Source organism: Ambystoma mexicanum, chromosome 8 (genome assembly GCF_040938575.1).
Source record: "Ambystoma mexicanum isolate Mex_15411 chromosome 8, UKY_AmexF1_1, whole genome shotgun sequence".
NCBI lineage: Eukaryota > Metazoa > Chordata > Amphibia > Caudata > Ambystomatidae > Ambystoma > Ambystoma mexicanum.
The window spans coordinates 59,715,544-59,743,422 of record NC_090929.1 but is presented as its reverse complement, the minus strand read 5'-3'; the positions used below and the strand labels follow the sequence as shown (position 1 = coordinate 59,743,422).

Below are 27,879 nucleotides of genomic sequence, written 5' to 3'. Positions count from 1 at the left end.
GGCGGGAATAGAGTTAAATTAATAGGGGAGAGGGATTGGGGCAACAACACATTTTGATAGATCTTTTTGAAGAAAGAAAATTTGCAAAAAACCCATTTAAAAATGACTGTCGAGAAATGAACATAAAACCGTGTCTCTGGCCATTTCAACTCCCGTTGGCCCCGGTGAGTGCGTAATGGCAATCACCGAAACGTGGATTATGACTCACCACAAGGCCACCACCACAGCTATGCACACTGAATGCACTACCTTCTCCCAGACCACCACAGCTATGCACACTGAATGCACGACCTTCTCCCAGAACACCACAGCTATGCACACTGAATGCACGACCTTCTCCCAGACCACCACAGCTATGCACACTGAATGCACGACCTTCTCCCAGAACACCACAGCTATGCACACTGAATGCACGACCTTCTCCCAGACCACCACAGCTATGCACACTGAATGCACGACCTTCTCCCAGACCACCACAGCTATGCACACTGAATGCACGACCTTCTCCCAGACCACCACAGCTATGCACACTGAATGCACGACCTTCTCCCAGACCACCACAGCTATGCACACTGAATGCACGACCTTCTCCCAGACCACCACAGCTATGCACACTGAATGCACGACCTTCTCCCAGACCACCACAGCTATGCACACTGAATGCACGACCTTCTCCCAGACCACCACAGCTATGCACACTGAATGCACTACCTTCTCCCAGACCACCACAGCTATGCACACTGAATGCACGACCTTCTCCCAGACCACCGCAGCTATGCACACTGAATGCACCACCTTCTCCCAGACCACCGCAGCTATGCACACTGAATGCACGACCTTCGCCAAGACCACCACAGCTATGCAGACTGAATGCACGACCTTCTCCCAGGCCACCGCAGCCATGCACACTGAATGCACGACCTTCTCCCAGAGCACTACCACAGCTATGCAGACTGAATGCACGACCTTCTCCCAGCCCACCACAGCTCTTCAGACTGAATGCACGACCTTCTCCCAGACCACCGCAGCTATGCAGACTGAATGCACCACCTTCTCCCAGACCACCGCAGCTATGCAGACTGAATGCACGACCTTCTCCCAGACCACCGCAGCTATGCACACTGAATGCACCACCTTCTCCCAGACCACCGCAGCTATGCAGACTGAATGCACAACCTTCTCCCAGACCACCACAGCTGTGCACACTGAATGCACGACCTTCTCCCAGACCACCACGGCTATGCACACTGAATGCACGACCTTCTCCTAGACCACCACAGCTATGCACACTGAATGCACGACCTTCTCCCAGACCACCACAGCTATGCAGACTGAATGCACGACCTTCTCCCAGGCCACCACAGCTATGCACACTGAATGCACGACCTTCTCCCAGACCACCACAGCTATGCAGACTGAATGCACGACCTTCCCCAGTCTCCTTGCATGGCGATAAGAGGCGGGAGCATCCCCCATCCACCTACCCCCCCTTGACTTTCTCTCTTCCTTTTCTGAACGTATTTCAGTTCACCTCTTCTCACTATCCCCACATGCCAGTACCAATCCCTTCTTGCCTGATCTTGAACTTCATCTTTAGTCCTTTCCCCCGAGGTCCCCACATCTGTACCGAGGGATGACATCAGCTTGCAAGCTTATCCAACAGCTGCCATCGTTCACATTACTCTAGCTTCGCTGACCAATACTTGGCTGCCCTCAACAACCAGAAAGATCATAGTCTCAGACACTCTCTGGATCAAGAAAGCCTTCCTCTTCTTCTCTGAACCGTTAAGCCCCCTCCCTCCATCCTTCCCCCTCTGACCACTCACTCGGGCCCTTTTCCATCTCTATCCCCCCTAAATGTTCATCCCCCAACGTCTCCCATCACCAAATGCAAATTCAAACCCGATTCCTTGGCTCCCTGTCTTGCCGAAATCAGCTCTCTTCCCTTCTGCCCCAAGCTCTTGCTTCAGGACACTCCTTCTCTATTGACAGGACCTTCCTCGTATTCAACTCGGAACTAGACTATCTTTCTGATCAGCACTATCCTCCCCTATTCACTCCTCCGTTTCCTCAATCCCGGATCACCCGAGTAATCCGACAATTGAGGATGACAATGTCCTCACACCTGCATCGCTGGTGGAAGTCCTCCTGTCCTCACACCTGCATCGCTGGTGGAAGTCTTCCAGTCCCCACACCTGCATCGCTGGTGGAGGTCCTCCTGTCTCCACACTTAGTCGCTGGTGGAAGTCCTCCTGTCCTGACACCTGCATCGCTGGTGGGAATCCTCCTGTCCTCACACCTGCATCGCTGGTGGAAGTCCTCCAGTCCTCACACCTGCATCGCTGGTGGAAGTCCTCCTGTCCTCACACCTGCATTGCTGGTGGAAGTCCTCCTGTCCTCACCCCTGCATCGCTGGTGGAAGTCCTCCCATCCTCACACCTGCATCGCTGGTGGAAGTCCTCCTGTCCCCACACCTGCATCGCTGGTGGAAGTCCTCCTGTCCTCACCCGTGCATCGCTGGTGGAAGTCCTCCTGTCCTCACACCTGCATCGCTGGTGGAAGTTCTCCTGAAGTCCTCTGTCTCACGCCTGCATCGCTGGTGGAAGTCCTCCTGTCCTCACGCCTGCATCGCTTGTGGAAGTCCTCCTGTTCTCACGCCTGCATCGTTGGTGGATGCATCGCTGGTGGAAGTCCTCCTGTCCTCACACCTGCATCGCTGGTGGAAGTCCTCCTGTCCTCACACCTGCATCTCTGGTGGAAGTCCTCCTGTCCTCAACCCTGCATCGCTGGTGGAAGTCATTCTGTTCTCACACCAGCAAAGTCCTCCTGTCCTCACACCTGCATCGCTGGTGGAAGTCCTCCTGTCCTCACACCTGCATTGATGGTGGAAGTCCTCCTATCCTCACACCTGCATCGCTGGAGGAGGTCCTCCTGTCCTCACACCTGTATCGCTGGTGGAAGTCCTCCTGTCCTCACCCCTGCATCGCTGCTGGAAGTTCTCCTGTCCTCACCCCTGCATCGCTGGTTGAAGTCCTCCTGTCCTCACCCCTGCATCGCTGCTGGAAGTCCTCCTGTCTTAACCCCTGCATCACTGCTGGAAGTCCTCATGTCCTCACACCTGCATCACTGCTGGAAGCCCTCCTGTCCTCACTCCTGCATCGCTGGTTGAAGTCCTTCTGTCGTCACCCCTGCATCGCTGCTGTCACCCCTGCATCGCTGGTTGAAGTCCTTCTGGCCTCACCCCTGCATCGCTGCTGGAAGTCCTCCTGTCCTCACCCCTGCATCGCTGCTGGAAGTCCTCCTGTCTTTACCCCTGCATCACTGCTGTAAGTCCTCATGTCCTCACACCTGCATCGCTGCTGGAAGTCCTTCTATCCTCATCCCTGCATCGCTGCTGGAAGTCCTCCTGTCCTCACCCCTGCATCGCTGCTGGAAGTCCTCCTGTCTTTACCCCTGCATCACTGCTGGATGTCCTCATGTCCTCACACCTGCATCACTGCTGGAAGTCCTCCTGTCCTCACCCCTGCATCGCTGCTTGAAGTCCTCCTGTCTTTACCCCTGCATCACTGCTGGAAGTCCTCATGTCCTCACCCCTGCATCACTGGTGGAAGTCCTCATGTCCTCACACCTGCATCGCTGCTGGAAGTCCTCCTGTCCTCACCCCTGCATCACTGGCGGAAGTCCTCCTGTCCTCACCCCTGCATCACTGGTGGAAGTCCTCCTGTCCTCACCCCTGCATCACTGCTGGAAGTCCTCATGTCCTCACACCTGCATCGGTGCTGGAAGTCCTCCTGTCCCCCGTTCCTTTGCTGATTACAAGGAATCCTTTACTGCTCTCTGTTGTTCTCTGGACACCACTGCATCCAGCCAGTAGACCAACCCCCCCTCATCACTTTGCCCCCTCCCCTTCCTCAACTCTTCAGGCCATGCTGCTATCTTGTTCCTGCTCCTTTTACTCCCTCTATACTGTCAACTTTTGTCTGTAATTCTACTCAAACTTCATCAAAATCAGGGGCTCCATTCTTGCTTTCATACCTCTACCTCTACCTCTGCACCATAACCTCTGGCAAGATGACAGCCATTCTTCGGCCACCTGGCCGATCCTGAGATCCTGCCCGATCCTGAGATCCTGCCCGATCCTGAGATCCTGCCCGATCCTGAGATCCTGATGATCTGCATGCACTGTGGACCCCAAAGACCCTGGCACCATTCTTCACCCTATCACTTTCCTCTGGGTCCTTCCTACCCTGCTTCTAGGGGGCTAACATCTGAACCATCCTGACGAAACCTTCAGTCGGCCATGAGAATTTGCCGAATAGTGGCCTGTTTCCAATCTCTGTCCCTTCTCCAAAGTTCAGCAACATATATATTTTTTAACTGAATCAAGGCACCTGGTATATAGCACATTCTGCAGCCCCCGCCAATCTAGATTCTGCAGCAAGACTCCAAAGAACCGGCACTGTCATATGTCTCCAACAACCTCACTACTCATCCTCTCTCTTCTTCATCATGAGCCTGGTCGATCGCTCTGCCACCTCCGACATTGATGACTATACGTCTATGCTCTGTCAGGTCTCCCGAATCTTGGCCTTCAACACCACCACCCTTGATTGGGTCACCCCTTCCCTGCCTGACCAATCTAACCTTGCCTTCCACATGACCACCCTTGATTGGGTCACCCCTTCCCTGCCTGACCAATCTAACCTTGCCTTCCACATGACCACCCTTGATTGGGTCACCCCTTCCCTGCCTGACCAATCTAACCTTGCCTTCCACATGACCACCCTTGATTGGGTCACCTCCTACCTGCCTGGCCAATCAGTCTCCATCGCCTGGAATGCCAGAGCCTCTTCTGCCACTTACCTGCCAGTGGTGGGTTCCACAAGGGTCGGTTCTTGGTCCCTTCCTTTTCGGGCTCTACACCGTCTCCTTTTGCAAACTCGTCTCTTCCTGTCATTTCTTCTATGACGTATTCAATGCTGATGACACTGAAATCTTCTGCTTCACCCGTAAACTAACTGCTCGCATCTCCAACAGTCTCCCAGCCCTCCATCGCTGGATAGAAGCCGACTCCCTGATCGTCCTCCTCGCTTCTAATGTCCCCCTTATTATCCCCATTCTATTCCCCGCCTTCCTTTTTGGCCCGCCTAAGGTTCACAACATAGGGGGTCTCTTTGACAGTGACCTCAAACTTCACCTGTTTATTTTGACCTCTTCAGCCATAGCTTTCCCTACTGAACATTTGCAAAATCCATCCTCGCCTCGCCTACCACGCCACTCAGCCCATTGAAGTCCTGTCTTCTGAACGTCTGTCCTACTGCTCCAAGCCCCCTGAGTCTTCACATGTATTGCTTTATTTCCCACAAAAACATGCAGAACTCTGCCTATTGGGCACTCTTCAACCTCATACATTCATCACCCACTCCTGCTCACTGTCTCCACGTCCCTTCTCAAATCCCTCTTCCTGGTTTATAATTCCATCCTTGGACTTGCCCATACTTATCACTGTCTCCATGTCTCTTCTCAAATTCTTCTTCCTTGTTTATAATTCCATTCTTTGACTTGCCCATCCCTACCACTGTCTCCATGTCTCTTCTCAAATTCTTCTTCCTTGTTTATAATTCCATTCTTTGACTTGCCCATCCCTATCACTGTCTCCATGCCCCTTCTCAAATTCCTCTTCCTGGCTTATAATTCCATCCTTTGACTTGCCCATCCCTATCACTGTCTCCACGTACCTTCTCAAATCCCTCTTCCTGGTTTATAATAACATCCTTGGATTTGCCCATACTTATCACTGTCTCCACGTCCCTTCCCAAATTCCTCTTCCTGGCTTATAATTCCATCCTTTGTCTTGCCCATCCCTATCACTGTCTCCACGTCTCTTCTCAAATTCTTCTTCCTTGTTTATAATTCCATCCTTTGACTTGCCCATCCCTATCACTGGATTCATTGATGGACGACATGACCAGACTGGTTGATAAAGGCAGCGTTGGGCCCTGATATTATTAGATCTATTGGCGGCCTTCGACACTGTTGTTCATCCTACCCTGCAGTCCCGGCTATTTTCTTCCGGCCTGGAGGGCACTGTCTTGGTCTGGTTTATGTCCTTCCTGACAGACAGGGGCCAAACAATCTCTTTGCTTCCATTCCTCTCTTCCCCCTCTTCACTTTCCGGTGGTGTACCGCAGGGTTCCGCCTTGTCCCCGATACTTTTTAACGTCTATATTCAGCCTCTTCTGGGTCTCATCCACTCCTACGGCCTCAGGTGCTGCATATATGCCGACGACACACAGATCCTGGTCCGTTTAGATCTTGACTAGGCAGAGATGTCGTTGTGCCTGTGTCGGTGCCTGGGGACCGTGGGGGTCTGTATGTACTAGAACTGGCTGAAGATCAACAGGGACAAGACGGAAGTGCTGGTTGTGGGTGCTGCGGTAGGGTTGTCACTCTGGGTGCCTGCTTTTTGGCCATTGTCGCTGGGAAACCTCCTTATTCCAGCTTCTGCAGTGAAAAATCTGGGGGTGACTTTTTCTGCCTCCCTGTCCATGACTCAGCAAGTAGCTGCAGTTTGCTAATCGAGGCATTTCCAACTTAGGATATTGCCTAAGGTACTCCCTTTCGTTCCTCCTCATCTTCGTCAACCGGTGGTAGCTGCCTCTATCCTTAGTCGAATAGACTATTGTAATTCGCGCTATCTAGCCCAGCCAAGCGGCGTGATCCAGCGACTACAGCAACTACAAAATTTGGCAGCATGGGTGGTCACTGGCTCCCCCTTTGGAACCCATATCACCCCCACCCTCCGATGCTTGCATTGGCTTCCGGTGTCCAAGCGTATTGACTTCAAATCACTGTGTCTGGTTCACCGGGCCGTGCTGGGTCTTGGGGCTGACCATCTGCCGGAAAGATTTGCACGTTGCTGCCCGACACGCGATCTGCGCTCACGGACAGCTGGCCTTCTGGTGATATCTACCTATTGGCGTGCTGGGGTGGGGGTCTGCACTTTCTTTCTTGTGGCAGCGGCCAGACTGTGGAATGCCCTTCCACCCACATTAAAACAGATTGTGGATCGTCTGGAATTTAAACGGACCCTGAAAACTTTTCTATTCTAGAGCAGTATGAGGTGGACCGTATTGGGGTTTCCTAGTGCCAAGGCGCCTTGTGGTGTTAATGGGTTTAATAAATCCTTATAACATAACATATCACTGTCTCCACGTCCCTTCATAAATTCCTCTTCCTGGTTTATAATTCCATCCTTGGACTTGCCCATCCCCATCACTGTCTCCATGTCCCTTTTCAAATTGCTCTTCCTGGTTTATAGTTTCATCCTTGGACTTGCCCATCCCTATCATTGTCTCCACGTCCCTTTTTATAATTACTCTTTCACGCCCCTTCTCAAATTCCTCTTCCTGGTTTATAATTCCATCCTTGGAATTGCCCATCCTGAAGGTACGCATACATATGTAATGTTGTGCTCACACTTGGAGTTTGTACTAATCACCATATGTGTTAAAAGAATGTACCCTTTGTTAAAAGAAGAGGCCTTCTCTTTATACAGCGGCATTTAAGACCTGCTGACCTGGTAAGAACTTGTTTTTAACAGAAGAATTGTGTTTGGTCACTGTATGTCGAAGCATGCTGAGCCTGCTAAAACTATCTGCAGATTACGGGTGGGGAAGGAATGAGTAAGCACAGCCTCGTGCACAGAGATAAGGACACAGAGGGGCACGAGAGAGAGCGAATAACAGATAACAGGAAACCACAATAGCAGATGTTGAACTGTTGACCGTTGATGCAAAGTCATGACTGGGAGGAACCGCCTTGTGGTGGACATAATCTATGTGCAGCAATGTATGACAATGTAAAACAGATGGGTATAAAAGGACCACGATGTGCAGGGGAAAGGGCGGCACTTTGACGACTTGCTTTGCGAGACGGTTGAACTTGTGGCCCATTCGCGAATGCTTGTGTGTTAATAAAGCAATGTTTACTCAACTCTTTTCTGTTTGAGTTTTTATAGGGTCCCTTTTGTACTGGTTATGGTGACGGCGAGAAATCGCACCCACAATTTTGGTGTCAGAAGTGGGACGCGAAGGAGCGACAGTCCGTCACTGGGTGAGGAACGCCGCGGCGGAACCGGAGAAGGAATTGATCACGGGGCCCCAACAACTGAATCCGCACCTTTGATTGCAACCAACGCGTCATCCTTGTTTTTCCGGCTCTGTTGGCGGTGGAACAGCAGGCTGTCGCCCTTCGGGTCCGGAACACTCTGGCGGGACCCTTAAGATAAGTGGTATGGACGGATGCATGATGGAATAAGGAAATAATGATTCAGGGTTTGTGAAGAGGACGGTGGTAAGTCCGTCTATGAAGAAGTAATGTTGAAATGATGATATGATATGTTAGATACGCCAGGAGGATGTATTATTATTGTTAGCCAATAGGTGCATATTTGGGAAAGGTGAGTGTTTTAGGCAATTGCGGTATACCGCCAAGATGGGTCAAACGGCTTCCCACAAGGGAGGTATAGGCAAGAGACACTATGCCCCCCTTGAAGGAACCCCTGCATTTGATATGTTGATTAAACATGGATTGAACTCGACATTGTTTTTAAGGGAGTGGTCTGAATATAAAAAAGATTCGATTGAACATAATTGGCCAGATACCGGGTCCTTTGACATAGACCGCATATCCAAAATAGAAATAGAGTTAGTAAAAAGACGGGTTAGACCCGCACAGTTTGAGGCTATACGACTATGGAGGGTAGAAGCAATGCGCAGACGCAATGCTCAGAATAAACAAAAAGCAAAGGAGCAGAAGAGAACGGTAAATCAAAAATTACATGATCTAGAGATAAAAGAGAAGGGTGAGAGGCTAGATCAGTTGGATAGACATATGATGATTAAGAACAGTGGGGGTATGTATCCTGCCGTGCCGGTGCCTCGATATGAAGATGTGATAGGGCTAGAAGCAGAACAAACAACGACTGAATTATTGTTTCCAGGAGCTACAGCTCCACCGGCAGACAGTGAGGGTGAAAGGGTGGAATTCCCAATGAAGTATGGAGACCCAGATAGGTTGATAGACCATAGGAGAACGACTACTGTAGAAAAGGATAGAGATGGAGACTTGCAAATCCTTATGACCGGGCTGTATGGCACACCCCTCAATGACAGCCTACGGGACCAATTGGGGCGTTTGACACCTTTGGAATTTAGGACAGTGGCCACTAAACTATATACCTTTCATGAGGGTAACTGTAAATTGAGAGGACAGAGTACTGCGGATCTGCCCTCAGCATATCAGGACGCTGTCGCGTTACTACCAGTGACTGCGTCCAGTGTTCAGTTATGGGGATGTATGTCCGACATAATAGCGGAAGTCATAAGGGGCGGTGTTGAATGGGAGAAGGAAAAGAGGGCATGGGAAAGAGAGGTGAGGGAAAGAGAGGCTAAACTCAAAGATGCAGACCAGGCGGGCCAAAACGTAGCTAATCGTATGATAGCATCCATACACTCGCAGTCCATGTCCACCCTGGTGAGTCTGATGGAGGGCCTTGGCTGGCCTATACAAGTAAACGTAATTAAATATCTTCTTATTAGGGTGGATGATATAGAAGAGGAAAAGGAGCCTAGATATGTGTCCCAGTGGAATAGGATTAGGACGGAATTGGATAAGAAACTGCTATCTAATATAAGAGTGGATGATTCAGGGGCAGAAGAATGGAGGATGGCTAAGGTGGAGGAACTATTAAAAGATTATAAAAAAATAAAAGAGAAAGCTCTTAGTCATCAATCCTCTGTTTCGCCACCAGCGCAGGCCCCTGTGAGTGAACAAACAAATACGGAAAAGTTACTATTAATGCCAATGAGAGAGTGCCAACCCACCATAGAGGCAGCCACTGGTAACATGATGCGCACCTATGTGTATGTCCCTTTATCCCGAATTGAATTAATGCATATCACCAAGTCCATCCCCGACCCCCGTATAGACCCGGCAGGATTCTACAAAGAAGTAGGAAAGTTATTCAGACCAGGGTTATTTACCGTAGAGGATGTAGATAACATATTGTTAGCCATTGTCCCAGAAGAAATATGGACCCCCTTTCGTGCCAAAGACAATGAAACAATAAAATGGAAAGATGTAATGAATGCGAGCAAAAATAGAAAACTGCATGAGGAATATCCTGAACCCCTAAGGGGGCATGGCATGGCAGTCCTGAGGGCTCTAGAAAAGGTGTTACCCCCATTTGATGTGAATGTGGAGAAACTGTCCGCTGTGATACAGGGTGCAAGTGAGGAAGTAGCACAGTACTTTCTGCGTTATGAAGCAGCATTCAAAGCGCACAGTGGGCTAGAGATAGGGTCTGAAACGGGCCAACGGTACTTTGCCACAAACTTTGTAGAGGGGCTCCACGGGCCAATTCAGGAGAACATTAGGAGGGCAGAAAGTACATGGATGACTAGAAACCCCCGGGATCTCCTCGAAATGGCTAGGTATTACGAAAGAGGGGAAAGAGTGAAGGGACAACAAAAGGCACGACAAGAGAAGGATTTAAAAACCAAAGTGTTGATGCAACAGTTGCATCAAGGGCCCCAAGGCAGGTATAACTACAATTATAACGGCCCATCACAGGGCTATAGTAGCAACATGATAGGGGGCCAAGGGACAGGAAGAGGTACAGTGCAAGGAGGTGCGCTATATGGGAGGAGGGATGGGCTACCCCAAGATGTATGTGCCTTCTGCAAGAGACCCGGACACTGGAAATCCCAGTGTCCCCAGAGTGGTGGGAGAGGAAGGGGCGTACGGCCCCCTTCACAGACAACATTTGCCCCAGGAAATAGGACTGGTGGGTACGGCAACCAAGACAATAGAATGTTTAAACCCCCTCAACCCAATGCCTTTGACGGACAAGCAAGAGGGGATGTTCCCTGGCCGGCCCCGCCTCCCCCCAATCTACTGTATCAGCCACGACAAACGACACAAGTGCAAGGTGTATGCCAGGGTGAAGAATGTGGAGAAGGGGTATACTATAATGATGATTTTCAGGATAACACAAGCGATATGTCCTGAGGATGCCGGAATGAGATAGCGGGAGTGGTGCAGGTTCCTATAGACCAAAGGGGGCCTTATGCCTCTATTAGGATCGGCCCCCACCGAAACTTGAGATGTCTGGTAGACACGGGAGCTGGAAACAGTTCCGTGAATATCAGAGCCGTCCCCGCTGTCCCATTATCGGATAAAAGCAAGGTATCAGTTGGATTTGGGGGAAATCCAATAAAGACTCCTGTAAGTGAAATAGTAGAAGCGGAACTTCATGGGGTAAAATGGGAGAATGGGTGGCTATTGACCAATCACTGCCCAGAAAACTTGTTAGGTATTGATGCATTAAAAACGCTAGGGGCCACAATATATTGCTCCCCCCAGGGAGTGAGAATGACCATAAGCAAACCTATGAGTATGATAGGAGTAATGCAAACCCTGCCCCCGGAACTCCAAGACATCCCGAATGAACTATGGGCCACTCATGGGAATGATGTAGGAGTGTTGGATGTTTCCCCAGTAGTAATCAAACTAAAGCCCGGTGCCAGGTTGCCCAGGATAAAACAATATCGCATATCACACGAGGGAGAGCAGGCACTATATCAAATAGTACAGGACATGATACGGTTAGGGGTGGTAGAGCCAACAAATGATAGCCCTTGTAACTCTCTGATCCTTCCAGTACACAAGAAAGGTGATGAAGCCTTACCCTATCGTTTTATTATTGATTTGAGAGAAATAAACAAAATAGTAGAACCCAGATATCCAGTTGTCCCTAATATTTCAAGTGTACTCACTTTAATTCCCAAAACAGCGAAATGGTTTACGGTAATTGATTTGAAAAATGCCTTCTTCAGCATTCCTATTGCCGAAGAAAGCAGGTACCTGTTTAGTTTCACTCTTCGAGATAGACAGTATCGATTTACTAGAGCCCCGCAGGGATATACAGAAAGTCCCGCCATATTCAGCCAAGCACTAAAAACACAGATGGATAACCTAGCCCTACCCGCTAACACTGCTCTGATACAATATGTTGATGATTTGCTATTATGTGCAGCCACCGAAGAGGAATGCCATTATGTGACCAGATTTGTGCTAATGCACTTAGCAGAGAATAAGCACAAGGTAGCCCTAGCCAAAATGCAGTATGTAAAACAAAAGGTCCATTATTTAGGCTTTGAGCTGTCCGAAGAGGGGCGAACCCTGTCTACTGATCGCATTGCTTTGATACAGTCCATAAAAGGTCCAGACACGGCAAAGGGTCTCCGAAGGATAATTGGTGTTTTATCCTACTGTAGGCACTGGATTCCTGAATTCTCTGTATTGATCCAGCCCATGCTAAAAGCCTTAAAAGAAGTACAAGAAAACGGCCCATTAGAATGGACACCTGAGATGGAAAAAGCCCTGACAGCTATGAAAGATGTTCTATGCCACGCACCGGCCTTAGGCACACCTGATTATACTAAGAGTTTTTGCCTTTTTGTTGATGAACAGGAAGTTTGCGCTGTGTCAGTCTTGACACAGGAACAAGGGGGTAAACAGAGACCATGTGCATATTTTTCTAGCACTCTGGACTCAGTAGCTCGAGGCCTACCCCCATGCATGAGAGCAGTAGCTGCAGCAGCGACAGCCCTAAAACAAAGTGCAGGTATCATCCTAGGGGAACGGTTGATTGAGAGTGGGAAAGTGTGTGAAAAATCGGCCCAGGCAGCAGAATTAATTGCGCTAACGAGAGCATTAGTGTTAAGCAGCGGTATGAAAGTGACAATTTATACTGATTCAGCCTACGCTCATGGGGTGGTTTCCAGTTTTGGTAAACTCTGGGGAGAGCGTGGGTTTTTAACCTCCCAAGGTGATACTATTAAACATGCCCGATTGATTGCTGAATTATTGCAAGCCCTTACGCTGCCCAAAATGGTGGCCGTAGTGAAGTGCTCAGCGCATAAAAAAACACTGGATTATGTCACGCAGGGAAATTCTTTGGCTGACCAGATGGCTAAACTAGCTGCCACAAGGGACACTCAGTGGGAAGCCCGACAGCTCATAGTGGGGAGGGATGTGACTATGGAAGGGACGAAGGAGCGCGTAAAGGAAATCCAAGCAGATGCAACCATTGAAGAAAGACTATCTTGGCACAAGGATGATCAATATGAGGAGACGGTAGATGGGCTATGGGCACATACCAAAACGAACACCTGGGTACTACCTGACGCATACTTACCTGTGATAGTGAGCGTGGCTCATGGTCCAACCCACGTTAACGCAAGAACTATGGAAGAAGTTTTAAGTACTGTGTGGTACAACAAATGATTGGGAATGTATTGTCGCCAATGGGCAAAACAATGTGAAATATGTGTTTTATATAATGTGGGGAAAGGTGTACCGGCCCCGGCAGGCCACAGTAAGTTACCCACCTGCCCTTTTGAGGTGGTGTATATGGACTTTATACAGCTGGAGCCTGTAAATAAACATTCCTACTGTTTGGTGATGAAATGTGGGTTCTCAGGATGGGTGGAAGCATATCCCCACCGGGACAATAGTGCCACCTCCACAGCACAATGCATATTGAAACACTGGGTGCCCTTGTATACGGTCCCCAGATATCTATGGTCTGACAATGGGACTCATTTTACTGGTGAAGTAGTACGCAAAGTTTGCAAGGCCCTTGGTATTGATCAACGTTTCCACGCAGTTTTTCATCCTCAATCAGCTGGGATTATAGAGGGCACAAATAAGGTACTGAAGAACAAACTGGCAAAGGCTTGTGCTGAAACGGGACTGAAATGGCCGGATGCATTGCCTATTGCATTATTGAGTATGCGTACTATGCCTAAGCGTACACATGGTTTATCTCCTTTCGAAATTGTTATGGGGCGCCCACCAAGTATTGGGACCCCCATATCACCTAAGAGATTGTCTGAGCAAGCATGGCCTGCATTACAACAGTACTGTATTGGGTTAACTAATAGACTGATTTCTATTAATGCACAGGTGAACGCAGTAGCTCCATCTCCTCTGATAGGAGAAGGTCACGACGTGCAGCCCGGTGACTGGGTTGTTATAAAAGCCTTCGATCGCACCAGCGGACTGCAACCCAGATGGAGGGGCCCGTTTCAGGTGCTCCTCGCAACACAAACTGCGGTAAAAGTTGATGGCAAACCGCACTGGTACCACGTGAATCACGTCAAGAAGACGCTTCCATTACTGATTCCTCCGGAAAAGGGAACCAACCAACCCCAGGTTGCAACAGTACTGCCAGACGCCATTAGTAGGTGTGCCCATCGTCTCCGATCCCGTGACGTGTATGTGCCAAGCAACGTGTAAGGACACTGTTTTGAACTTTGATCATTAGGGAGATGAACATTTGGACTCTCTTGTTGGTTTTAGCAGAATTGTGCCTTACTGAAGACGACGGGCTTGTAGCCTGAAGGGCCTTCGGCGTTCCCCTCCTGGGACAGGCACTACGAGACGTGGGACAGATCAGATGAAGGTTTTCAGTGAGACCTACCACTATTAGAGTAATAAGGACACTGGTGCTTTAAATAGGGGATATTGCTATATCGCTAGGTTGCAACTGATATACGCTGTATACTGAGCCATATACTGAACTATGTCTACACCCGTGTATGCTGGTTTAGTCCCTGAACGGATAAGTGTATGCTCCTCAAACACAGAAGGTAAGAGGAAAATACCAGTTTGTACCACAAGAGGCAAAATTTTGTTTTCTGTATGCACGATAGTAGTACTAATAGCATTTGCCATAATATTCTGGTATCTGGAACATCCATCTAGATATGAATTAAAGAACCTGTTGCCCGAGTCAAATGAAACAGGGAGAACAGATTGGGTCAAGAGCAGGAATCAAGATGCCTATGACCAACACGACCCGGAAGACTATGCTAAAAATGAATACGTGAAGATAATAAACACAACATATGGGGTAGTGAATAAAACTGATTGCTGGATCTGCACCCACATGCCCCGACATAGCAGTGAAGGCATCCCAGTGTACACATCGCCAGTTACTGAGGATGCCGGGTGTACATTAATTTACATGAGAATAGTGTCAGCACAGCAATACATGATACCGAATACCGCTTGTTATGTTAGAGGAGAGAACAAAACCCTTCTAAAGGAAAAGATACGCTATAAAATCAAAACTGAGGGAATCGGGCTTGCACCTGCTATGGTACAGATAGTAAGAGAACCTCCTCCCCCTATCACCATCACACAAGAGTTTAGGCCAAAGAATATATATTTTAAGAGGAGCGCAAGAGGTAATCAAAGAATGATCTCGGGGTGCAGTCAAATGGTGAATCTAAATAACTACACGAAGGGATTGTTACAGATTGAAGGACATGCCTACGTCTGTAACAAGAGGGCTTATTTGTGGTTAGCCAAAGATTTTGTTGGGGTATGTTACATAGCCAGAATAATGCCGGCTGTGATGGTATATGCCCCGTCTACTCTGCATAAAGAAATACACAGCAGAAATAAACGAGCAGTAAACCCAAAAATTCCTACGTATCAACCTACAGGATGGGAAACGTTTATAGATCTGATGGGGGTCCTGGTTCCTCCAGCGGGCATCTTTATGAACAGTCAAGAAATCCAAAAGCTAAACAGGGCCCTTGAGTTCGTAATCGAAGAATCTGCAGACCTAATGGAAAACATCACTTATGAAATGAAAGCCATTCGGCTAGTGGCTCTCCAAAATAGGTATGTCTTAGACATACTCACTGCAGAAAGGGGCGGAGTCTGTTTTTTGGTGGGATCCCAATGCTGTGTTTACATACCAGAAGGGAGTACAGGAATCCTGGATGGAGTAAACAAACTGCATAAAGTGGCGGATAGCATCCACCAGGAGGAAGGGTCAGGAGATAGCTGGTGGATGAAGCTCCTGAAAGAAATTGGATGGCAACTTCTTACGCCTATACTGGTTCTAGCGGAAATAGTTGTAGGAATTTGTCTCTGCATCCAATGCTTCCCGGTATGTGTGTCGTGCTGTGTTTCCATGTGTTCTTCCAGCATAACGTGCCTAAATCCAATGGATAAAAGCCATGTACAACAGGAATTTTTTGACATGGAAGGCCTGGAGAAGATTATGGTACATACAGTATGTGATGATGTTGCTTTCCTGCCATCTGCTTATGCTAGGACTGTTTAGATTGATGCTCAGGTGTGAGCAAAGGGTGGATTGAAGGTACGCATACATATGTAATGTTGTGCTCACACTTGGAGTTTGTACTAATCACCATATGTGTTAAAAGAATGTACCCTTTGTTAAAAGAAGAGGCCTTCTCTTTATACAGCGGCATTTAAGACCTGCTGACCTGGCAAGAACTTGTTTTTAACAGAAGAATTGTGTTTGGTCACTGTATGTCGAAGCATGCTGAGCCTGCTAAAACTATCTGCAGATTACGGGTGGGGAAGGAATGAGTAAGCACAGCCTCGTGCACAGAGATAAGGACACAGAGGGGCACGAGAGAGAGCGAATAACAGATAACAGGAAACCACAATAGCAGATGTTGAACTGTTGATCGTTGATGCAAAGTCATGACTGGGAGGAACCGCCTTGTGGTGGACATAATCTATTTGCAGCAATGTATGACAATGTAAAACAGATGGGTATAAAAGGACCACGATGTGCAGGGGAAAGGGCGGCACTTTGACGACTTGCTTTGCGAGACGGTTGAACTTGTGGCCCATTCGTGAATACTTGTGTGTTAATAAAGCAATGTTTACTCAACTCTTTTCTGTTTGAGTTTTTATAGGGTCCCTTTTGTACTGGTTATGGTGACGGCGAGAAATCGCACCCACAATCCCTATCATTGTCTCCACCACGTCCCTTCTCAAATGACTCTTCCTGGTTTATAGTTCCATCCTTGGACTTGCCCCTCCCTATCACACTCTCTGCGTCCCTTTTCAAATTCCTCTTCCTGGTTTATGATTCCATCCTTGGACTTGCCCATCCCTAACACTGTCTCTGCGTCCCCTTTCAAATTCCTCTTCCTGGTTTATAGTTCCATCCTTGGACTTGCACATCCCTATCATTGTCTCTGCGTCCCTTTTCAAATTACTCTTCCTGGTATTTAATTCCATCCTTTGACTTGCCCATCCCTATCAGTGTCCCTTCTCAAATTCCTCTTCCTGGTTTATAATTCCATCCTTTGACTTGCCCATCCCTATCAGTGTCTCCACGTCCCTTTTCAAATTCCTCTTCCTGGTTTATGATTCCATCCTTGGACTTGCCCATCCCTAACACTGTCTCTGCGTCCCTTTTCAAATTCCTCTTCCTGGTTTATAGTTCCATCCTTGGACTTGCACATCCCTATCATTGTCTCCGCGTCCCTTTTCAAATTACTCTTCCTGGTATATAATTCCATCCTTGGACTTGCCCATCCCTAACACTGTCTCTGCGTCCCTTTTCAAATTCCTCTTCCTGGTTTATGATTCCATTCTTGGACTTGCCCATCCCCATCACTGTCTCCACGTCCCTTCTCAAATTCCTCTTCCTGGTTTATAATTCCATCCTTGGGCTTGCCCATCCCTATCACTGTTTCTGTGTCGCTTCTCAAAGGCCTCTTCCTGGTTTATGGTTCCATCCTTGGGCTTGCCCATCCCTATCTCTCACACTCTAATTTGAAGCACTTTGTTCTCCACTTGTCCTGTGCTGCCTCGCGCTTCCACTCCTTTACCCTCCTTGCTCCATGCAGTCAATGTACAGGGCTTCAAGATGGCGACAGGAGGCCTACAGTTAGGCCATGGCCCGGAGCCGCGATCCCCTTCGCCCCCCACAATGTTCCCAGGCAGGTGCACTTTACTGTCCGTATTTCTTCTGTCTGAGGGTGTTATCCTGTTTTCATATTCTCAACTCCCACTTCACTGTAAATTGCGAGTTGTTGATTAAAACGGAACTGCTGGTCTGTACTGTCCCCGTGCCATGTTGCACCCCCCCCACACACACCACCTGGTTAACGAGGCATCCACATCTGAAAGCTGGCTTGGGCCTGTCGCTGTTACTCTTCAAAGTGTTTCTGGTCCAACATGTTTTGTCATCTTCCCTAGCAAAATAGAAATCCACTTTTGGGATTGTTTGGGATTGCTTCTGTCTTGTTTTCAAGCTTCAGATTTTTTTTGCATTTATTTTGGATTTTGGGGGGATTTATTCCAAGCAAAGATTTATGTGTCTTGGGTTGGAGGATTAATTTTGGATTTTTACGGACTTGTTTCTCAGTTAAAAAAACAATCCAGTAACACTAATTGGCAGGCAGGCATTTTTACTGGATTTTATTTTATTTTTTGACAAGCAAGGCTTGTTTGGTCTCAAAGTGGAGGATTTCTTTTGGTTTTTATCAACTTGTTTATCAATAATAGCACTACAGCAACACTACACGTTTTTACTGCATTTATGTTGAATTGTTTTACCTGCATAAATAGCACTGGCTTCTCTGCCTTGCACCCAGCTGGTCCAGACATGCCGTGTGCGCCTGTGTGCGTGGGCACGTGTGTGTGCGTGCACACAGACACTCGCGCAGGGGTCAGCAGAGCAAGCGACTTGCAGCCTCGGAGCTCACCTTTGGGCCAGAGTCCTGAGCTCCACAGCTACGCGGGTCCATTCGGACGGGACCCCCGAGAGGTCATGAGGGAAAACCTGAGGATCGAGAGAACACAAGAGTCAAAAGATGGCAGGACCCGAGAAAGCAGATGCTAGCATTGGCCACGGGCTGCACAAATATTTACCATGGTTCTGAGGGTGCCCGCTGCCAGTTGGGTCTCCCTCTGCACCGATGCGAAGACGGCATCCAGTTCGGAGAGCAGGGCGCAGCTCTTCTGCTGCTGAAGGCCAGCGCAGCTAGTGCTGCTGCTGTTCCTAAGCTGCTTCCAGGCGCTGGACACGGAGCTCTCCAGCTGCTGAATGTAGACCATGAACACGCCCCTCGCTCCTGCACAGACAGACAGTGTTAGGAGAGAAGACAAGACACGAGTCCATAAGTCAATATTGAAAGGAAGGGGGGGGGCAGCTAAGACCCTCTATACCTCACACACGGCGTCGGGGAGATGCTTGATCAGTTTCGACACTTTTGCATTATGCATGCTGGAGGACCACAAGTCCCAGAATGCATCCCCTGTGTGACATGGAGCAGGCTGGCATGTAAGAAACCTGGACTCACGACCCAAGCTGTGCACCTATGGTAGCCCCTGCGTTTACCACGTGTCTATAACGCCCTCACTCTTATAGCAGAGCTCTTACGTTGCCCGATGTTACGTGTGAGAATCCTTATTGCCTTCCAGACAGTCGTTTTGGCAGCAGAAATGTCTGCACCCCACAGACAACCAATATAACAAGGGGCGCCAATGACAGAACCTGCTCAGTATTCTGAGAATGCCCCACTCATAACACATCCATCTTATGTGGCTGACAAGGGAAAGGCGTAACGGAGGCTTCTTAAACATGACCATGGCACTGTTCCTCTTCGCAAAGGCCATCTACTAAATGCCATTAACGAGGGGTCAAAGAGGGGCGCTAGAGTACCAACTATAGGAGTCAAAGGCAGACATGACCTAGGCGAGTTACATGCAAGCCCTGTCGCCGCTCCTCCAATCACAGCTGCGCTTACTGTCTGACCCGGGGTCCATCAAGCCCCTCGCTCCAGACCCCTCCCAATCACCCCCATTCCAGGAATACGTGGACACGGGCAGATGTCTGCGGGAGGTGTTAGGGTACCCTAGCCAGTCACATGTTAGGCCATAGCCTCTGAAGGCGAGCCTGCATTGGGGAAGAGACAGTCACACATCAGACCGAAGCCTTGGCAAGGCAAGTCGGGCGGAGACAGACGCGCCAGGCGGAGCCTTGGAAATGTAGGTACCTGTGGAGTGGAGTCAGTCACACGGCAGGTGGGGCCTTGGAAAGGCAGGTAAGGGTGGGGCAGAGTCAGTCACACACCAGGTGGAGCATTGGAAAGGCAGGTAAGGGTGGGGCAGAATCAGTCACACACCAGGTGGAGCATTGAAAGGCAGATAAGGGTGGGGCAGAGTCTGTCACAAGCCAGGTGGGGCCTTTGGACGGCAGGTACGACTGAGACAGTCGGTCACACGCAGGTGGAGCCTTTTAAAGGCAGGTAAGTGTGGGGCAGACTCAGTCACACGAAAGATGACGCCTTGGAAGGCAGGTTTGGTTGAGACAGAGTCAGTCACACGCCAGGTGGGACCTTTGAAAGGCAGGTGAGGGCAAGACGAAGTCGGTCACAAGCCAGGTGGAGTCTTGGAAAGGCAAGTACGGGTGGGACAGAGTCTGGCACACGCCAGGCTCGAACCTAAAATGCCAGTACCGCAGGCATATGAATGAGTCAGTCACCTGTATGGGTAGCAAGTAAAAGCAGTGCTGTTCTTGAGAGCGCTCGCCCACCTCACCCTAGCCTGCATTTCACACCTTGCAGCATGAGGCTCCCCGGAAGTGCATCCCCCCTGGAGGAGTCTTGCTGGGCCCAGTGATGGCCGTTCGAGGGTCCTGTAATGACGCACTCCTGCGTCAGCCACCAGGCCTCCATCTCATCCAGCTTTCGCGTCAGCTGATTTGCCTACAGGGAAAAGGGAAACCCCAGTGAGAAGCTTGAGCATGGCACGGAGGTCATGGGGGCGGGGCACGACAAGGGGGCTATGGTGCATGATTGTGGCAAGGAGGCCGCTAGGAGAATGCAGCAGCATGGCAACGAGGTCACTGAAAGGAACCATGACAAGGAGGTCACTGAAAGGAACCATGGCAAGGAGGTCACTGAGAGGAACCACAGCAAGGAGGTCACTGAGAGGAACCACAGCAAGGAGGCCACTAAGAGAATGCAGCAGCATGGCAAGGAGGTCACTGAAAGGAACCATGGCAAGGAGGTCACTGAAAGGAACCATGGCAAGGAGGTCACCGAGAGAATGCAGCAGCATGGCAACGAGGTCACTGAAATGAAGCATGTAAAGGAGGTCACTGAAAGGAACCATGACAAGGAGGTCACTGAGAGGAACCGCAGCAAGGAGGTCACTAAGAGAATGCAGCAGCATAGCAAGGAGGTCACTGAAAGGAACCATGGCAAGGAGGTCACTGAAAGGAACCATGGCAAGGAGGTCACTGAGAGAATGCAGCAGCATGGCAAGGAGGTTACTGAAAGGAACCATGCAAGGAGGCTGCTAAGAGAATGCAGCAGCATGGCAAGGAGGTCAATGAAAGGAACGATTGCAAGGAGGTCACTGAAAGGAACGATGGCAAAGAGGCCACTAACAGAATGCAGCAGAATGGGAAGGAGGTCACTGAAAGGAACCATGGCAAGGAGGTCACTGAAAGGAACCATGGCAAGGAGGTCACTGAGAGGAACCACAGCAAGGAGGTCACTGAGAGGAACCACAGCAAGGAGGCCACTAAGAGAATGCAGCAGCATGGCAAGGAGGTCACTGAGAGGAACCACAGCAAGGAGGTCACTGAGAGGAACCACAGCAAGGAGGCCACTAAGAGAATGCAGCAGCATGGCAAGGAGGTCATGGAGGCGGGGCATGACAATGGGGCTATGGAGCGTGAGTGGCCGAGAGAACTCTGTGCGGGTGCAGGTCACTGAAAGGAAGAACCATGTAACAGAGGTTACTGGATGTGAATGGCAAGGAGGTCACTGAAAGGAAGCATGCAAAGGAGGTTACTGGATGTGAATGGCAAGGCGGTCACTGACAGGAAGAACCATGTAAAGGAGGTTGCTGAGTGAGAATGGCAAGGAGGTCACTGAAAGGTACCATGTATTATATATGATATGATATGGCATTTTTGACGCGCCTATACACACGTGTTTCGAGGTGCGACGAGGCAAGGGAGGGGGAACAGTGGGAAGACAGACAACGATCCTACTAGGCCAGGTGTCATTCAGATCGCACAAGTGCATGGGAAGAGGGAAAGGGAAAAGTGCAGTACAGGGATAGTAGAATAATTAAGATAAATAAAAAAGGCCAGATGGTGGCAAGTGCAAGGTAAGAGCAACATAAGTGCTGGTGGGGGACTGTAGGGATACAGAGCAACAGTCCCCAGGTGCGGGGGTTGCCAAGGAGGCAGTGCAGGTGTGCCTGGGACCGAGATCAGAACGGGTGGCCAGGTAACCAGTGCAGTTTCAGCCAGGAATTCAGCAGGGGAGATGGGGAGAGAATGCAGAAGCGAAGAGGACGGTTTTGAGGTGCTTCCGGAACCGGAGATGGTTCTCCTCAAGTTTCAGGGAGGCCGGAAGGCTGTTCCAGAGGGAGGCCCCTGCTGAGGAGAGAGATCTGCCCCCAACTCGTTGCTTGGAGATGCGGCTGACCCTGAGGGAGTTGGAGGCGGATGAGCGAAGAGCTCGAGAAGGAAGATATTTAGGAAGAGAGAGTTGAAGGTATTTTGGCCCAAGGCCCCAGAAGGCCTTGTGGACAATGCAGAGGGTTTTGAACTTAATCCTCGCAGCCACTGGGAGCCAGTGTAGCGATTGCAGTCCTGGAGAGATACGGTCCCTGGGCTTGAGGCCAAGGACAAGTCTCGCAGTCCTGTTCTGGATGAGTTGCAAAGGGTGGAGAGTAGAGGCAGGCAGATTTAGATAGAGGCTACAGTAGTCCAGCTTCGAGAGAACCAGGGCTCTGGAGACAGTGAGCTTCTGGGGGAAGGAGAGGAAAGGAAGGATACCTCTGAGGAGCTGCAGCTGGTAGTGTGACTTCTTAGAGACGTCAGATATGTGAGGAGAGAAGGAGAGTGTGGAATCGAAGATGACCCCAAGGTTTTTTGCCTTGCAGGTAGGAGCAGGAAGAGGGCCAAGGGAGGCCGGCCAGAGAGTGACAGGAAAGGTGGGAGCGGGTGTGCCGATGAGTAGAATCTCAGTCTTACTGACATTAAGGCAGAGGTCGTTGACGGCACACCACTCCTGGATAGAAGATAGACAGTCAGAGATGAGGGAAGGAGAGGAGGAGGCCGAGGGTAGCCTGAAAATGAGCTGAGTATCATCCGCATAGCACTGGAAGTGGGGGCAGAGAGCAGCGATGCGGTGGGCACAGAGTGCCAGGAGGAGGTTACTGGATGAGAATGGGGAGGAAGTCATTGAAAGGAACCATGCAGGAGGATTGTTTGTTTGTTTCATTTGTTTATTTATAACGCGCACCTGACTCAAGGGTAACTGGGAGCTTGAATGACAAGTAATGGTTACATGGCACATATGCATAGACATAGACATTTTTATACAAAGTAAATGCAAGTTATCCCCTATCCATATAGGGATAAAATTACACAAAAAGGCACAGTGCATAAGTAAAGAATGAGGGAGATAAGTTGCTCAGGTCGTCTAGCAGGAAATTACATAGATGTAAATTGGAATGAGTCAGTAAGCATGGACAATCTGTCGTGGCGATAGGTCAAGGGAGTGGCCTATACAGTTTGGGATTTGTTAAGTATCCATGTGATAACATGCATTCAAAATGTGTCAAATGCTTGGATACTTTGAATATTTTGTGGGATGTTACTGGATGTGAAAGGCAAGGAGGTCACTGAAAGGAACCATGCAAAGGAGGTTACTGAGTGAGAAAGGCAAGGAGGTCACTGAAAGGAACCACGCAAAGGTGGTTACTGAGTGAGAAATCAAGGAGGTCACTGAAAGGAACCACGCAAAGGAGGTTACTGAGTGAGAAAGGCAAGGAGGTCACTGAAAGGAACCACGCAAAGGTGGTTACTGAGTGAGAAATCAAGGAGGTCACTGAAAGGAACCACGCAAAGGAGGTTACTGAGTGAGAAAGGCAAGGCGGTCACTGAAAGGAACCACGCAAAGGAGGTTACTGAGTGAGAAAGGCAAGGCGGTCACTGAAAGGAACCACGCAAAGGAGGTTACTGAGTGAGAAAGGCAAGGAGGTCACTGAAAGGAACCACGCAAAGGAGGTTACTGAGTGAGAAAGGCAAGGCGGTCACTGAAAGGAACCACGGCAAGGAGGTCACTGAAAGGAACCACGCAAAGGAGGTTACTGAGTGAGAAATCAAGGAGGTCACTGAAAGGAACCACGCAAAGGAGGTTACTGAGTGAGAAAGGCAAGGCGGTCACTGAAAGGAACCACGCAAAGGAGGTTACTGAATGAGAAAGGCAAGGCGTCACTGAGAGGAACCATGCAAAGGAGGTTACTGAGTGAGAAAGGCAAGGCGGTCACTGAGATAGAGCATGAGACGTAGACCATGGATTCAGCAAGCATGGGCAGGAGACCACTCTCAGAAATGTGGCAAGGAGGCAACAGAGAAAGTTACAATGTGGCAATGAGGCAGCACGAAAGAAGCACGTAAAGGGACCTGGAGGCACGCAGTGAGTGTGGCAGGGACACTACTGTGAGAGTGCGGCAAAGAGGCCATTGGGGAGCAGCTCGGGTGTACTCATTGCCATGTGATCACATGTCTCAAGGAGACACACTCTGGGTAATGGGACGCAGTCTAAGGCACTGCAGTAACTCAGGGACTGAAGCGCTCTCTCCTGAGATGTGGGAGCGACTTGAAGGCTGAAGCTTTGAACCCCGAAGCGCTTTCTCCGCGCATCTAAGGTCTGCGATGCGAGGGCCACTCGTGCGGGTTAATGACCTGTGACTGCAGCACCAACACACCTCACACACTCCTGCGCCATGCACAGCACCACACAACATACGAATGATTACACGCAAAGGGAAGCAGAGTGAAGAAGGCAGTAATTCCGAGCTTCACACCGGGAGGGAGGGGTTGGGGCCTGTAACATTTGTGTGTGGAATTTGCGGGGTACAATAAAGACCCAGGAGAGGGGTCCACACACTCCAGCAGAGCAGGGAATCATTGATTGGTGTTTAGGGGTCCCCGGGGTTTAGAAGAGTTTTGAAGGCCTAGCTTCAGCAGGAATGCCCTCGCGCGCCCTCTACTGGCCAAGGGACCCCCGTACCTGCTCCTTCAGCAGCGTGTAACACAGGGGGCACTGATCGCAGTCCGCTGCGTCTGGGCTGTAGAAGAAGTTCTGCTCGCACTGGTCACACTTGTAGCCCACGAAGCCCCGTCTGCAGGCGCACGTGCCATTCCCATGGCACTGGTGGGTGATGGAGCCCAGCGGGGAGCAATTACAGGCTGTGACGAGAGATGGACAGGCAAGGAGTTAAGATGAATCAGAGGCTCTGCCAGTTACATCACCTCTGTGCTCAGGCATGGAACCGGCACAGATTCATTCACCCCTTCTTGAAAATGGCTACCAACTCTAGAAAAGGGCTATTCATTCCAGAACATGGGCCACCAGTTGTACTCACCATTGTTAACAGATTTACCACTAACTCTAGGAAGTGGCCTGCCACTGCCCTGACAGGCATGCATTGGAGGAGCTTTACTTGTGTCAGCAGTTTCCCCACACTCCCAGACTTCCAATCCATACAGAGCAAAAGCCTACACAGACATTAGGACACAGAACCAATCAGAGGCCAAGGAAGATGTTACAAGCTGGTTTGGGCTTAAACCTGGCCACAACCGTTCCTTTATTATATGGTTTAGAAAATCAGATGAATAGAGGAGACACTCTTTCTTAGACGAGTCCCCAGGTGTGAACCGAATGCCAAGATGCTGGTCACCCCAGGAGAGGTCTGGGAGTTCCAGGATGGCTGCAGCAGAGCACCCTGTTCCTGGTTCATAATGTAGTGGGCGTCCTTCTTCCAGAACTGCTTCTGGTTCAGGATTCGTTACTTGATAAATTGGTCTGGCTTTACTTGATGCGTCAACCCATAGAAGGTGGTGGACAGGGGATTAGGGCCCAGGGGCCCCCACTACAGACTCCAGGAGCCCAGGAAGACAGGCGCGACCAGGACATGGACACTGTCTAGGTCGAAGAGAGCAGGACCACTTCCTCCAGCTGGAGCAAGCCAGCACTGAGGAGTAATCAGCTCATTATTCTAAAACGAATAAAGTTGCAACATTTCCTAACCCCGGGCAATGGGTTTAATACTTTTATCTTTCCTGCAACAGTGTTGGGGGAATCTAAAATGAAGATTTGTGGGCCCTGCAGCATTTGTGGGTACCTGCAAATACAGTGCATGGAGTTAGGCACACATAAACAGAAAACTGAAGAATACACATCCCTCATGCACATGTCAGCATAAGCCAGCACTGTTTTCCCTCTCCGATAAGATGCAAGGGAGGACAATGTTGCATTTTGTACACGGAAAATCCTCTGCATTAGTAACAAATATACCCAACCCTTTCCTAAACTTGCCAGAACATTTCCTAATTCATTAAGTACAAACTGGAAAGCCGAGTACCTCAGGAGAGTCACACAGAGGAAGGGAGGCGACTACACACATCTAGCCCAAGTTTAACATCTAAAATGGTGGCTGGTCTGACCACCTGACATGAAGCACGTGGCCCAACCAGAGAGGAGCCCATCCTCCACAACCTAGGTGTAACCAATGTCCCAAAGCACCACCCAAAGTGATGAGGGACTTTGAAAGGCAGCAAGCCCAGCCAGCGGTTTTCATTCCCTGGGAGAGCGGCCAGGAGGTGGGCCGCTGTCCTTGGGAGACTCAGACCCTGGAGTGTGTAAGCAAGCAGATAGAGATGGCAGACTGCTGAAAGAATGGCACTCCAGTGTGTGGCGGGTTAAGAGAAGTCCAAGGTAGTAAGGAGGAAGTCATCTGGCTAGAGAGAGAGTAGGCGGGTAAGACAGGCAGTAGTGAGAGAGTGGTTCACGCTCTAAGTAGTTGAAGGGACAGAGGGAGAGATTGCCTTGGCACAGAGAAAGAGCCGTACCACCTTGGAGAAGGAAGTGAATGGTACCATCTGGAAAGTGGGAAAGTGAGATATTGGGCAGGAGAGAAGGATTAGAGAAGAAGGGAATCACTGCTGGTGAGACATACATTGAGGAGAAGGACGACCATCCAGCGGGAGCGCATGGGTTGGAAGAGGAGGCAAAGGATACTATCAGGAGAGAGAAGAAGAGGGTGAACCAGTAGAGAAGGGTGAACAAGCCAGATCCACTGAGGATGAGAGGTGAAGGAGAGATCGCCCCCTAAAGACAGCATCGTTCTATGGGAGTGTCTACGTGTGGGGGATGCTGCTGCCACCCCAGGAAGCAGGGTGGATAGCCTAGGCATAGTCAAGAGGAAGAAGACCCAGTAAGGACACTCAAGTGGAGAGGGGGCGGGTGAGAGCAGGGCCACTATTCTCCGCCACATTCCACCAGGATCAGCTAAATCTCCTGGAAAGGTCTTTCCTAATTCCCAGGTGGAGTGGAATCTCGGTCCCACCACCTGGGGAGAACCACTGGCAAAAGATCATGGAGGCTGAGCCATGGCAGACATCCAAAATAACATTATGCTCAAGGGCCGTGGGCTTGTGACAGAGGGCCTCCCATGGGCTGAGGAGAGGGTCAAAGGAACAGACTATCCTTTTTTCTTGATAGTCCTCTGGTAAGAGTGTGACAAATAAACTTCCGAGGCACCAGTGGTCCAGGGATGAACATCGGTTTCTCAACCATCAATCAGCCTCACACCTGTAGTACACCAGAAGGGATCTGAGCGGATTGGAAACACAAGCAAACTATAAACCTCCTTGCCCGATTTTGGTGCCCGATTTTGGTAACGTGGATCGAACGGCAGGCTTATCTCCGCAAGGTGGTAGAACGTTCGTTAGTTGCAACACAGCGAAAATACACTTATTACCCAGTGATAAAAAGGACTGTGCAGACAAGGTTGTATAAAAATATCTACTTTATTATTATCACAACAGACAGTTCTAGCACACTACAAAATACAACCCGCCCTTTAAAGGAATGCAGAGGGCAGACAGTTTCAAGAAGGAAAGGGGATGCACTCTGGATACTGACA

At 49.6% G+C, this 27,879-nt stretch overlaps 1 protein-coding gene across 1 annotated transcript in view; it reads right to left on the bottom strand.

Annotated features, from left to right (window-relative positions):
* The window catches only part of LAMC3 (laminin subunit gamma 3), a 1,037,231-nt gene that overhangs the window by 323,926 nt on the left and 685,426 nt on the right, over positions 1 to 27,879 (bottom strand). The window contains exons 17-20 of the mRNA XM_069609277.1: positions 24,963 to 25,141; positions 20,477 to 20,624; positions 18,787 to 18,989; positions 18,621 to 18,697 (exon numbers count right to left, since the gene is read on the bottom strand). Coding sequence (XP_069465378.1) covers positions 18,621 to 18,697; positions 18,787 to 18,989; positions 20,477 to 20,624; positions 24,963 to 25,141 — 607 coding nt within the window. The remainder of the gene's footprint in view (positions 1 to 18,620; positions 18,698 to 18,786; positions 18,990 to 20,476; positions 20,625 to 24,962; positions 25,142 to 27,879) is intronic.